We start from the raw sequence: 14,084 nt of genomic DNA, 5'->3' as shown, positions 1-14,084 counted from the left end.
ATTTAATTTTTTTTGAAGTCATCCAGATAATATGAAATGATTGCTTGTTTTCACTTGGGCAATAGGTAATTGCAAATGAATTTAGCCATCTGAATTTGTAATATGACCTTCATGAGCCACTTCAAGGCATTCACAAATCAGTAGATTTGTGCAGGAAAGGAAAATCGGCCTGTTGTGCTCAATACAGGCATTCTTTTGCTGCATTCAAATTTGGGGCTGCCTTCAAAATTCTATTAGTCCATTAGCTGACTATCAGGAACATTATGTTTGAGGCCAAGATAGTGAAAAATCTAAAGTCTAAACAATATATAATTATCCCTGCTATTTTATGGCCAATTGACCTCAGCAATGTATAAACCAAAATTCAGAGTAAATTTATTATCAAAGTTCATATATGTCACCATATACCACCCTGAGATTCATCTTCTTGCAAGCATACTCAATAAATCCATAATAGAATTAATGAAAGACCACATCAAGCTTTAAAGAGTAGTTCACATAAAGAAAAACATAACTTCAATAACAAACAAGAAAATTTGTATCTAGTCTATGTGGTGTTCGCTCTCTGCAGAGTTAATAAAACGTTTGGAGATTTGCCAGAATGCTGACTTGGTGATATGCCAAGAATACATGAATAATTATGATTATTTTCCTTTTTATAGAATCGATCAGCCATCACAACAATGAAGATTTCATCCAAAAAGGTAGATATTTATTTTATCTTCAATCATCTCATTAAATGTATTATATGGATTTTAAGATCAATTGTTCTTAGTAAAACAGTTTAGCTGTGATGTAGCACAAATATAATGTTGTTTCTGAACAGGCACAAAATGCTTATATTACTTAGTATTGACTCTAGAACTGCAAAAAATGGAAAGATGAGATGGCAGCTCATGTTTATACATCAAATTCTACCAAGCAGAGTGAAATCACTTTTTTCAATAATGTAATACAAAGGGGGATTTATGTTATTTCATATTAAAAAATTACAACATAATGATGCAAGTGATTACCATCAATTTTAATGTAGAAAAATTGAGATTGTCAATTTCTGGCAAGCAGTGTAACCTACTCTATAATTTCAGGTCAGAAATGAGATTGCTAAAATAAATATTTTAGTCTTCAGCTTAATTTGGCACACTGATGAAAGAACTATATTTTTCAAGACAACGGAATTGAGTTGCACAGCGCAGAGCCATTAGTTCGATGGAAAAGTTGAAAGAATTTGAGATTAAATTGCTTAACTTTATTAGTAGACAAGATACAGGAATTCTTACTTGAAGTAGTAAGAGATAAAAATCAGAAATTCAAAATATAATATTGTTCAGAGTTATTTGCAATGTGGGATGCTATATTTGACTAATATTGATTTATTTGAAGAAGTAGAGAGGCATTGATTGAGTCATGCATTAGATAAATATATTGCTAAGAGCCTTTAATAAGGTGGACATTACTAAAATAACAACATCTGGAGTTAGGTTAATAACAGAAGACTGGAAAACAAGCTGAATACAAAAGATTGTGGGTAAATCAAAGAATTGTTCAAACGGAATTGGGAGAAGTATTCCATGAGTTTCATTATGCAGCCTGATGTTTCATTTGGATTGAGAATCAGATATGTAATTTCAGCAATATTGTGAAGTTATAAAGGGAGATTAACGACAATATACAGGAAAGCCTGTAGAATCAAAGTTCAAAAGTTCAAAGTAAATTTACTATCAAAGTACATATAAGCCACCATATACAATCCTAAAATTCCTTTTCTTGCGAGCGTTCACGTTAGGTACAAGAAACACACTAAAGACAAAGAAAGACCATGACCAACGGAACAGGCAACGGCCAATGTGTGGAAAAAAAACAACAAACAACAAAAAGAGAAGAGAAAAAAATAATAAATAAATAAACAAACAATAAATATCGAGAACATGAAATGAAGAGTCCTTGAAAGTGAATCCATAGGTTATAGGAACAGTTCAATGATGGGGCAAGTGAAGTTTTGTGAAGATATCCCCACTGATTCAAGAGCCTAATGGCTGAGGGGTAATAATAACTGTCCCTGAACCTGGTGATGTGGGTCCTGTGGCTCCTGCGGCTTCTGTACCTTCTTCCTGATGGCAGCAGCGAAAAGAGAGCATGGCCCAGATGGTGGGCTTGTTGATGATAGATGCTACTTTCCTGAAATTAACTGGAAATTAATTCCATTATGGATAAGAATGATGTAGTAGATTTTGGAAGAACAAATCAGGATGAAACAGATTCATTGGAAAATAACTATCTGAAGGTGGAAAACAGCAACATACGGGTTACGTGCAAATATCACTAAAATTAGTGAGATAGGATAATATCCAAAGGCTTGCATTCTTCCTAAAACAATAAAATTTAATTGCAAAAAGCTTAAATATGACATCTTGCTTAGGCAATATCTGTATTACTGTGAACAATACTAGTCTCCATATTATCAAAGGAGAGACAATGGAGAAGGTACAAAATAATTTACTGAAGTGAAACTAATATTCAGTAACTATATCAATCAAAAGAGATTACAGCTCATTGTTTTTGAAAATAGAGGCCAAAATCGAAACTGTATCGGTTGGATCGGAAAGAATTTTCCAATTGCACATGTGACCAGGACAGATGGTGTCTTTATAGGACGGCATCAATAAATCCAATAAGGAGTTTTGGGGAGCCTTTCACCCTGAAAGTGCTTATAAAATAGAACCCACTATAACAAGATTAGCTGACTTTAATAAACAGTACTATGCAAATGTCCTGGGCATATATTTACAGCTAGGGTTTCTAAGAATTTTGCTCAATACTGTAGTAATTTTATGTACTGTGCTATACTGCTGCCACAAAAAAAAATCATGACTTGTGAGTGATGATAAACCTGATTCTGATATGAGTCTCGACTGTGGACGGAGAGAGGGAAAGGGGCAGGGAGAGGTGAATCATTGTTGGGAAAAGGAAAAGGGAGAAGGAAGGGGATGGGAAGTACTGGAGAGACAGACATTCTGTAATGATCAATTAACCAGTTGTTTGGAATCAAATAACCTTGCCTGATGTCTCAGGGCTGGGTGTGTCTGCACCCACACCAGCTCCTGCCCCTGGCATTTCTTCCCTGATACCCGCCCCACACCGCCCCCCATGGCCATTCACCCTTGCCATTCCCAGTATCCTTTGCTCCCACCAGATTTACAAACTCGCTTTCTGCTACAAGTGGTCAAATACAGTTCCGTGTAAGCGTGTTAGGCACCCTGCCTATATACAGTATATATAAATGTGCCTAAGCCTTTTGCACAGTACTGTAGATGCATTTAAGAAGAGATTGGATGAATGAGAAGGGCAAAACTATGGAAACACGAAGGTCCATCTCGATTCTGCTTGTTGAATTGTGTCAGAAGTGGGTTCTTTTCAGCCAACAAAATAAAAACTTACCGGCTGTATTAACCACCATCATCTCTTTGTTTCAGCAACAACTATATGTTAGCTCTGATGAAGGAATTACTCAGGTGTCCTTTCATCGCTGCCATGTCTACGGTGCAGCTTGTGCTGACTGCTGCTTGGCCAGAGACCCCTACTGTGCTTGGGATGGCAAATCATGCTCCAGGTTTTATCTGTCTGGCAAAAGGTCAGTGAAACAGCAAATGTTGCGTGGTCCTAATAAAAGAGGTATACATTCATTATGCATTCAACAATCAAATGACTTGAAAATTACTCGAGTAGATCCTTCAGTTAAAGCATAGAAACGTAGAAAACCTACAGCACAATACAGGCGCTTTGGCCCACAAAGCTATGCCGAACGTGTCCTTACCTTAGAAATTACCTAGGGTTACCTATAGCCCTCTATTTTTCTAAGCTCCATGTACCTATCCAGAAGTCTCTTAAAAGACCCTATCATATCCTTCTCCACCACTGCTGCCAGCAGCCCTTTCCATGCACTCACCACGCTCCGCATAAAAAAGTTATCCCTGACATCTCCTCTGTACCTACTTCCAAGAACCTTAAAACTGTGCCTTCTCATGTTAGCCATTTCAGCCCCGGGAAAAAGTATCTGACTATCCACACGATCAATGCCTCTCATCACCTTAAACACCTCTATCAGGTCACCTGTCATCCTCTGTCACTCCAAGGGAAAAGGTCAAGTTCACTCAACCTATTCTCATAAGGCATGCTCCCCAATCCAAGCAACATCCTTGTAAATCTCCTCTGAACCCTTTCTATGGTTTCCACATCCGTCCCATAGTGAGGTGACCAGAACTGAGCACATTACTCCAAGTGAGGTCTGAGCAGGGTCCTATATAGCTGCAATATTGCCTCTCTGCTCCTAAACTCAATCTCACGGTTGATGAAGGCCAATGCACCGTATGCTTTCTTAACCACAGAGTCAACCTGCGCAGCAGCTTTGAGTGTCCTATGGACTCAGACCTCAAGATCCCACTGATCTTCCACACTGTCAAGAGTCTTACCATTAATACTATATTTGACCTACCAAAATGAACCACCTCACACTTATCTGGGTTGGACTCCATCTGCCACTTCTCAGCCCAGTTTTGCATCCTATCAATGCCCCACTGTAACCACTAACAGCCCTCCACACTATCCACAACACACCCAACCTTTGTGTCATCAGCAAACTTACTAGCCCATCCCTCCACTTCTTCATCCAGGTCATTTATAAAAATCACGAAGATTAGGGGCCCTAGAACAGATCCCTGAGGCACACCACTGGTGACCGACCTCCATGCAGAATATGACCACTCTTTGCCTTCTGTGGGCAAGCCAGTTCTGGAACCACAAAGCAATGTCCCCTTGGATCTCATGCCTCCTTACTTTCTCAATAAGCCTTGCATGGGGTACCTTATCAAATGCCTTGCTGAAATCCATATGCACTACATCTACTGCTCTACCTTCATCAAATGTTCAGTCACATCCTCAAAAAATTCAATCGGGCTCTTACAGCATGACCTACCTTTGACAAAGCTATGCTGACTATTCCTAATCATGTTATGCCTCTCCAAATGTTCATAAATCCTGCCTCTCAGGATCTTCTCCATCAACTTACCAACCAATGAAGTAAGAATTTTAGTATTTTTATATTCATGTATATATATTTAATATTTATATTTGTGTCCTGTGTGAGGTTTCGAAGATTATGTTAAGCCATTGAGTTAAAGAGGTTTGCAGCTCAGAAAGAAATCTGTAAGACAATTGCCCTGTCCCTTCTCCATAGGCCAAATGATACTGAAACCACCAAACCCTGCTAGGCCGGTTTCTCTGGATACCTTGTCTGTAAAACCAAAGGGCCTTCAGGTCAACCACATGAATCCTCATGATTGAGCATCCATGGTCTCAGTTCAGCCACTCAAGTAAACAAGCAGTGTCCCTGTTGAAAGCAATTCTGTAACGCTGAAATTGCAGAGGGAGGGACAAACTCATAATTAGTATTTTAAGTGTAGAGTATTTGTCACATTCTCTAGGGCCAGCGCCGATCTGAATAGCGCTTTCATCCCCATGAAAGGCGATGTATTCACCAGCCTGAGGAGAATGGCTCTGTTTTTAATGAGAGTTTCTGAATAGGTGTGCAATTTGGAGCTGTAAGGGAAATATCAAACACTGAACCAGCACATTACACCCATGAATGATTCTTTTCAAGTTTTACTTTTGATTAAACTAATCACTGATTCAAACTCGACTCATAATCACCATTGCACACATTTGTGGGGCAGATGAGATTGGAATGTTTTCCAGTGAGGATGGCAGCAGCAGTCGAAGTGGAGAGGTAATAAGATATTTAAATTGAGGATTCAACTCCAGATTCAAATGACACCACCAATCTGCTCAGTTTAACACTGATGAATTCTCAGTTGGGCTGTTAAGTAAGAAGTTCAACATTTAAAGGAAGGAGACAAACAAACTATTCTTTGCAGTCTTCCCTGTAGATGGATTGAAGTTTCCTAATAGCCTACTTATAACAAGACAGCTTGACTTTTCACGTGTCAAATTGCCTGTTGACTGACTTTGTGCTCACGCCAAAATGAAAACTTCCTCATGAGCCAAGAAGTTCTGGATTATTAGGCAACAGTAGTTTCTTTCCTGAAATTCAGCTGTATTGAACAAAGCTAGATAGTTTCAAAGAAAACTTCACCTTTTAATGAACAATTTTCTTGAAGCACAGCAAGGTAAATTTTGACCTTAATGCCGAGGCTGGAATCTGCGGCGGAAACCTGCAAATTTCTGCAGAACCTATCCTGAATAAACCAAATATGCAGATGGAAGATCTCTTCTGTCACCTTTGTGCTCATGAGGTGGTCAGAAGTACCCGCAGAGCAAGCCTTATCATTATTCTCTTTTATGTCCTGATCACAGGAGGAGTCGTAGACAGGATGTGAGACATGGCAACCCCATGACTCAGTGCAGAGGCTTTAATCTGAAAGGTAAGCATTACACTCTGCTATTGGTGATGGGACAGTTATTTACACTGCAAAGTTAGGTATGGAATACCCCAAATTCCTTATCAACACAAAGTAGCAGGAAGGAAGTTAGATGTTCCAAACTAACATTTGTTTTAAATAATATGGAAAATACAGTAGCAGTGGTTGTATCGATGGGGATATTGGCCAGCTGTTGGTTTTCACTTCATGTGAGCTTCTTCACACTTAGCTTCCAGCCCCATCCACATATTCTTCTGCTCTGTTATTTCCCCTTGTATTCATTTGACATTTTCTTATCTGCAGCAGTTACTTTCTGCAGAGGTGACTTCCACACTCTCACTACTCTGCGGATAGAGAAATTTCTCCTAAATTCCCTGTGATATGTGTGAGTCACAATCTCATACCTATGGACCCTCGTTCCTGTCTTGCCTGAAGGAGAAAATATTTTCTTTCTATCAACAAACCCTTAAGCAATCTTGAAGGTATCCATCACATTTACTGGAAAAATGACCCAAACTGTTAAGTTACTTTTTTTAATCATCTTCAGTGTCAGTCCAGTGTTTTTTTTCTTAAAAGACCTCTTAACTTTCTCTTTCTCCTATTTATGGATTAGAGATGGAACTATTCACTGCAGTCCCAAATATAAGTAATGCATAAGTGAACATTAGACAAATTTATTTGTGTAATTTATCCTTAGTTCCTGACTGTCAGTTAAAATTTAGTTCATTAGTATATTGTGGCATCAGAACATTTTGAGTCTGGGTAAATTCTGGGAACATTGCATCTTAAAATACTTTTTGTTTGTTCATTATAACCTGGAGATAACTGTTGGCAATATTAATGGACAAGTATTAGTCACAGACATTCCTTTGTCTGCTATGGTAGTGAAGGGAGTGACCCAGTTCAAATGCTGGATAAACAAACGCCACATGAATAAGGTAGATACTTGTCCAATGGTCACTTAGGATGATTTTGTTCAAGACAGCATAAGTTATTTTTTTTAATTTTTATTTTGGAGTGACTTCTTGTCCTCAAATGTGCTCAGTGTTTGCATTTGTACCTGTTGACTAGACCTAATACAATTCATTGGCTCAGTGTTTGCATAGTAGTGAGTTAATAACATCAGTGCAATATGGTAAATTTTCACAATCGTTCATCACACTTTCTGTCTGAGTACATTTCTGTCATTCTCCCAACCACCCAGATGTGAATATCCTGCAATTGTGCTTGCTTGGGGCTTTTTCACAAGACTGAATAAACTCAGTCTCTTGGTATTATTACTGCATACCTTACAAGCTCACTACATTTTACAAGTTCACCCTCACTGGTCCCCGAGTATTTTTACTATATTTCTGTGGCATGGCTGGAAGTCCTTATGCAAAGTAGATTCCATTTTGACTCATCTTCTAATTTGGGAGCCAAGAAATATAAATGTTATTTTGACAAAGTATCGTCAGAAAAAGGTCAAAGAATTACCCACCTAATAAACAATAAGCAAATATTTTTTACATGCCATACCAAAATTATAGGTATTTATAAAACTATAAATAAGGAAGAATCCCCCTGGATTGAACTTTATGTTATCACGAAGAAGAACTGAAATTTCCATCCTCTTCTGGAATCCCATTCCTTTAAAAACGAGAGCAGCTATTTGGACATTTTATAAAGTACGTTTGGAAGCTGCTGCCTGTCTGTACTTCCACACCGACATTTGTAGACAGTATGGAGCAGTCAGTAGACCCTAGTTACATTGCCGGGCATGCTGTGTTGTGCTGCAGACCAAGAGATGAATGTTAAGAGTTGTCTCCCTGCATGTGCTAGTATGCCTGCTGGGCTCCACCCCAGACTGCATATTTTCAATGTTATCAGAGCTGATGGGAGTGCCTGCTTCTTATCATTACATAAACCTGAAAAACAGAAAAATGCATTCTATGAAACATTTTCTCCTGGGCCTTAACCACACTATTGAACTGTATTTCAGACTTTCAACTCTGGATATTTTTCTTCGCAGCTGGCAAATTCTTTACCTGCCTTCAGAAGCCTTTTTAATAACATTAGTTTATTTTTCGTCTTTCTCACCCTCCCAAAATGACCTTTCTCCTCCATTATAAACTGTCCTGAAAGTATAAATAATTTCCTGATAATGTAACGTCGTGTCAGCTGCTGGAAAATGCTTGGTCAAAAAAGACCCTTTCGAGTCTGCCTATTCCCACTGTTGCTTGCATTGGTGATGTGCACTGGCATACTGAAAAATCATACATAACACATGCCAAATGGTTGACTGTATAAAAATAACTAATATAACCAAGCCATTTTATAGGAAGGTAATTATTGCAGCCGAAAGTTTTCAGAGCGTCTATCTCACTTTCATTCACCATTTGCTATAAAAAATTTATTCATTATCAACTTCCCTTCACAAATCACAAGTTTGAAAGCTCAAGCTGTAAATGAGACACTCTTTGTGATGTTTGCCTGAGTTATCATGTGCGGAATATCAGTTCAATTTGCTCCAAGAAAAATACAAAAACGTTAACTTATTATTGTGTATCAGTGGGAGGAAAAATTGAATTACAATTTTGAATTGGAATGTATTTAAAGCATTTTTAGTTATGCAAGATGCACTTAAATTTGTGCAAAATGTCCCCTCAGTTTGTTTCTTTCTATTTACTAGGCTTATTTGCAAACCTTAATTTCCATAAACCCATCATCTGTTTTGATACAAAATCAAAATCCATCCAAATATTATAGATTATTTGCAAATATGCCTTTTTCTGAAATTGTATGCAACCAAAGAGAAGTTACAGTATTGGGGAAAAAAAATTCTGGGAGACAGGATTAATTGGCACATTGAGATCCAGGGATGGCTTGCATAGGACAAAGTAAAAGACTTGCCTGGCTAATCTAATGGTCACCGCCTTGAAAAATTCTGAATAATTTGATAACTGAGCGTGTTTGTCATGTCATAGTCCACATAGACTTCAGTCGGCTTTTCATGTCCCACTGGTGCAAAAGAACAGAACCCATGGCATCCAGGAATATTTTGCATTGTGGTCGACAATTCCAGCTCCTTGAATCTTAATTTGTAATGTAATACATGTGTCTGAAGTATAATTAAAATGTGTATTAATCTCAGCATACAGAAATGCTGCTGAGTCTGTGCAATACGGAGTCAAAAACAGCACTGCCTTCCTCGAGTGCACACCAAAGTCACCCCAAGCATCCATCAAATGGTTGATGCAGAAAGCAAATGACAGAAGAAAGGAGGTGAGTATTTTTACAGTTTTGTTTTAATCAACATTTCCAATTTCGCATCTCATATTTCAAGTATTCACCTTTGTTTTACTTCATCTTCTAGAATCTTCAGAATCTGTTTGTTATTTCCAAATTAAAATGCTCCAGACGGATCTATTTTCATTCACCCTCCTTTATTAGACTCCATTGATCTTTTTATCTCTCCACCTTTCCTTTAGTTCCCCTATCCCTTCATCCTTTCCCTGCACCTTAAACCTAGTTTTTCATTTAAATCTACGTTCTGTGTTCTGAAGGGTCATCGACCAGATACGTTAACTCTCTCTCTCCTGCTCGCCATCCCAGGTACTACCTGACCATCTGGCTATTTCCGCGATTTTGTCCTCCCAAATGTCCTCCCAAATCTCATCACTTCACCATTTCCCACCTCCTTGGTAAACGTTCAGTCAACCCTTCTCATGTCGCTGTGTTCTAGCAGACTGCCTTTTTGTCAAGCACATTAAGCTGCTTTTCCAACATTAAAGCTAACAACTGGATGAAGGTTGCTGCTGTCTGCTGAGAAAGGTTGCTGAATAATCTGTTCGGGGGTCCATTCATTAACAAGATTGTGTGTGTCTGAACTTTGAATTGTGTCAAGATTTTGATATTTTTTTTATTTCTTTAATCTTATGGATTTACTGATAACTTTAATTTACAGGTTGAGTCTGCAGTAAAGAAGGCAAATGCAATGTTGGCATTTATTTCAAGGGGAATAGAATATAAAAGCAAGCAGATAATGCTGAAGCTTTATAAGACACTTGTCAGGTCACACTTGGAGTATTGTCAACAGTTTTGGGCCCCATATCTCAGAAGGGATGCGTTGTCATTGGAGAGAGTCCAGAGGAGGTTCACGAGGATGATTCTGGGAATGAAAGGGTTAATGTATGAGGAGTGTTTGGCAGCTTTGGGCCTGTACTCACTGGAATTTAGATAGGACTAGATAGGGTGGGTGTGAAGCAGATGTTTCCTATGGTGGGGGTATCCAGAACTAAAGGACACAACCTCAAAATTGAGGGGCAACCTTTTAGAACAGAAGTAAGGAGGATTTCTTTAGCCAGAAAGTAGTGAATCTGTAGAATGCTCTGCCACAGACTGCGGTGGAGGCCAAGTCTGTGGGTATATTTAAGGTGGAAGTTGATCATTTCCTGATCAGTCAGGGCATCAAAGGATATGGCAAGTAGACAGGTGTATGGGGTTGATTGGGATCCGGGATCAACCATGATGGAATGGCGGAGCAGACTTGAGGGGCTGAATAATCTCATTCTGCTCCTCTGTCTTATGGTCTTACGGACTTAATATATTTATTGGCTTTCTTCCTTTGTTGTGTTATTGTCACTTCATATTGGTAGCGTTGTCCGGTTGCTTGGGAGATTGGTTCCCAGGAATGCAAAGAGAACTAGCCAGGGCTTTCTCTTAACTTACTCTCAGTAGCTATCTATCAGTTTAGCCCTTTACAATGCGATTCAAGATTAGCCATGATTTGTTCAGACTTGCCTTTCTCCCCTAAGCTGCACAGCATCTTAAAATGAGTGTCTCTTTGCATACAGGTAAAACAAGATGACAGAATTCTAGTGACTGAATATGGCCTCTTGATTCGTTCAGTACAAAACAATGACAGAGGGATTTATCACTGTGTGGCCACTGAGAACAACTTTAAAAGCACCGTGACCAAGGTCAAGCTGAAGGTTGTTGATACAGATTTGCTTTCCTCCAAAATTAACAAAGGAACACCATGGCCTTGGAGCACTGCCAACGACTTGAGGGGCATGCAGGTCCTTCACAAGGATCTGGTAGGACTATTTAGTTACTCTGAAATGCAGGCAATCAATAAGTACTGTAAAGAGAGCTGGCACAAGCAGAGACAGAGTGGGGAGGGACTATCAATTAGAATAGATCATTCAAAATTAAAGGCCCTCATGGACAGAAGAAAAAGTCGGAATAGAAGAAACCATTTGCCTGTTACTTAAAGGACTGCCTACAAAGAATGTCTTTGTCAGTATGAACCTATTTAATATAAATTGTACAGAACACATCTGTAGTCATTTTCTTCTATTTTTATCTTTTCAAAATACAAATAAATTCTTACTGTCTGCATGCCATAATTAACAGAACAGTTCGGTTTAATACTTTTTTGTATGTAATGTCCAAATGTACATTTAGTTTTAAAGTTTTTGTCTAGTTAGAATAACTTGGAAGGCAGTTTTACTCTGCTGAAGCATTTAAACTTAATTCAGAGCTCTGCCTTCAATCTGTAATCTAATGCTGCTCTATCCCCTTGACTTCCAACCACTTTAGTCTAGGCTAAAGAGCCAAACGTAGGACCAGTTCATCACAATTTAGTGGTCAGGCTGGCTGAAACATTCAATTCATTTTCATGAGAACATCTATGATTAGTTTGGTATGGTACTAGTCATGACTTTGTGCTATAAGGAGTGTCAGGAATGCTGAAGACATAATAGGACTTGTGCTTTAATGTTATAATTATGTGAAATATGAGGGGGTTGGTATCTTAAGAACAAAACCTAGAGGGAAATTATCTTAAGAAATCAATTCACCAAGTATTAAATATACTTCAATTTATTGAAAATAACTATTATACTGTAGAAAATAATGTTACTTTGAAAATGTAAAGCTGCTGTATATCAGAAATATTGACAGGACGTATTGGAAGGACACAACAATTCCAGTCACCTCGTGCAAAGAAATTAAGGTTAGCATTATGCATAAAAATTTTAGGTTCTAAAGACCCGTTAATTGTTTTGCTGTGTGTTTGTAATAGTTGCTGTTCCTATTTCAAACTTTAGCATTTGCTTTGTAATTGCATTTCCCCTTATCCAGTTTGAGATGCAACAAATAAAAAAAATCACTATTGTCCTTTGTGAAACAAATATTCCACAATGAAAATAGAACAATATCCGGTCATTTAATAAAAGTGAATCTTCATTAGGTAAACGACTATAATCTCCTGAGTCTGCACGTTGCCAAACTTAACGACATATAGATTAACGTTGTGGAACATAAACTGTAAACCAGAAAAAAAACCACAAATGATATCAAATGTCTCTAGCATTCCTGCTAGGATAAACCTGTAAAAATAAATGTGTTATGTGTCTTTATTGTGAATGTTTAAGATATTATTTAGTATGTTTAAATGTTTTGGTATATTTAAGTGTTGTTTGGTATGCTGTAATGTGTAGATTGAGGGCAAGAAGTATTTCTGTCTGCCAGTGTAAGCTGCAAGCTCAAATATCTTTGTACAGTTTTTATGAAAATTACATTGCTGTCATAGAAAAGGGTAAATTGAACAGAACTTTTTGTTCATATAAAATAGTGATTAACATGATGAAATTCTCCTGATCTAAATTATGTAAAACATGACACAGTGTACTTTCATGGTGATGATAATAAATCTTCAAAGACACAGTGAATCTTTACTAATATGTATGTTCTCTCCACTTTGCTGCGTGCCGTGTGTTACAAGAATGATTGTTCTTTTCCACATTCCAGGATATAATGAAGCAGATTAATAGACATCGGCTGTCTTTATTTTATTTTAAGTATTCAGACACTGTACAGAACTGGCCCTTCTGACCTAACGAGCCGCACCACCCAGTAAACCACCTATTTAACCTTAGCTTAGTGACAGGACCATTTACAATAACCAATTAGCCTACTAACCGGTATGTTTTTGGAATGTGGGAGGAAACTGGGGGAAGTCCACAGGTTCTTGGGGAGGACGTACAAACTCTTTGTAGAACGCGCGGGAATTGAACTATGACTGTAACGGTGTCACACTAACTGCCTCACTACCGTAGTGCCCCAAAGTATCTGGTCTTAAAGTATCCTTGTCCTTTCCACTTCCACCACCTAATAAATGGAGCACTTCCAATCACAGTCCCAGGAGAGAAGGCAATGAAAGATGTTTCCTTTGACCTTCTTATCCCACAGGTAACAAGACCAGCAATATGGACAGAACTGAATTTGGTTTATTTTTGCCACATGTACTGAGACACATTGAAAATCCAGTATACTTCTCATACGGATCAAGACATTTTACGGTGCATTGAGGTAGAACAAGGTAAAACAATAACAGAAGGCAAGATGGGGCCAGCGACCAACAGCAATGTTTTGCAGAGAGCTCACAAAACTACGCAATACTCTAGGAGGTATAAATCTTCTGAACTATGATCGCTGCAGTCAGTCATTTCCCTTTTAAATATGTACTTCTGAACCGACTAAACAATTTGGTGCCTTTGCGATCTCCTGGGAGGTTTAGCAAACGAGACTTTTAAAAGTGCAGGGACGGCCGTGTCATCCATGGCTGGGATGAATGCTGCGTTGAGGCCTGATAGCGGATGACAA

General features: G+C 38.3%; 1 protein-coding gene across 2 annotated transcripts in view; it reads left to right on the top strand.

The window, feature by feature from the left end:
* sema3c (sema domain, immunoglobulin domain (Ig), short basic domain, secreted, (semaphorin) 3C) overlaps nt 1-13,150 on the top strand; it is a 101,436-nt gene extending 88,286 nt beyond the window's left edge. For both annotated transcript variants that reach the window (XM_072241610.1, XM_072241611.1), the window contains exons 14-18: nt 663-704; nt 3,474-3,631; nt 6,370-6,437; nt 9,568-9,698; nt 11,270-13,150. In XM_072241610.1, the coding sequence (XP_072097711.1) occupies nt 663-704; nt 3,474-3,631; nt 6,370-6,437; nt 9,568-9,698; nt 11,270-11,689 (819 nt within the window). In that variant the 3' untranslated portion in view covers nt 11,690-13,150. The remainder of the gene's footprint in view (nt 1-662; nt 705-3,473; nt 3,632-6,369; nt 6,438-9,567; nt 9,699-11,269) is intronic.
* Nucleotides 13,151-14,084: the final 934 nt, after the last annotated feature.

This window comes from Mobula birostris, chromosome 23 (assembly GCF_030028105.1).
Source record: "Mobula birostris isolate sMobBir1 chromosome 23, sMobBir1.hap1, whole genome shotgun sequence".
NCBI lineage: Eukaryota > Metazoa > Chordata > Chondrichthyes > Myliobatiformes > Myliobatidae > Mobula > Mobula birostris.
This window is presented reverse-complemented; position numbering and strand designations above follow the sequence as displayed.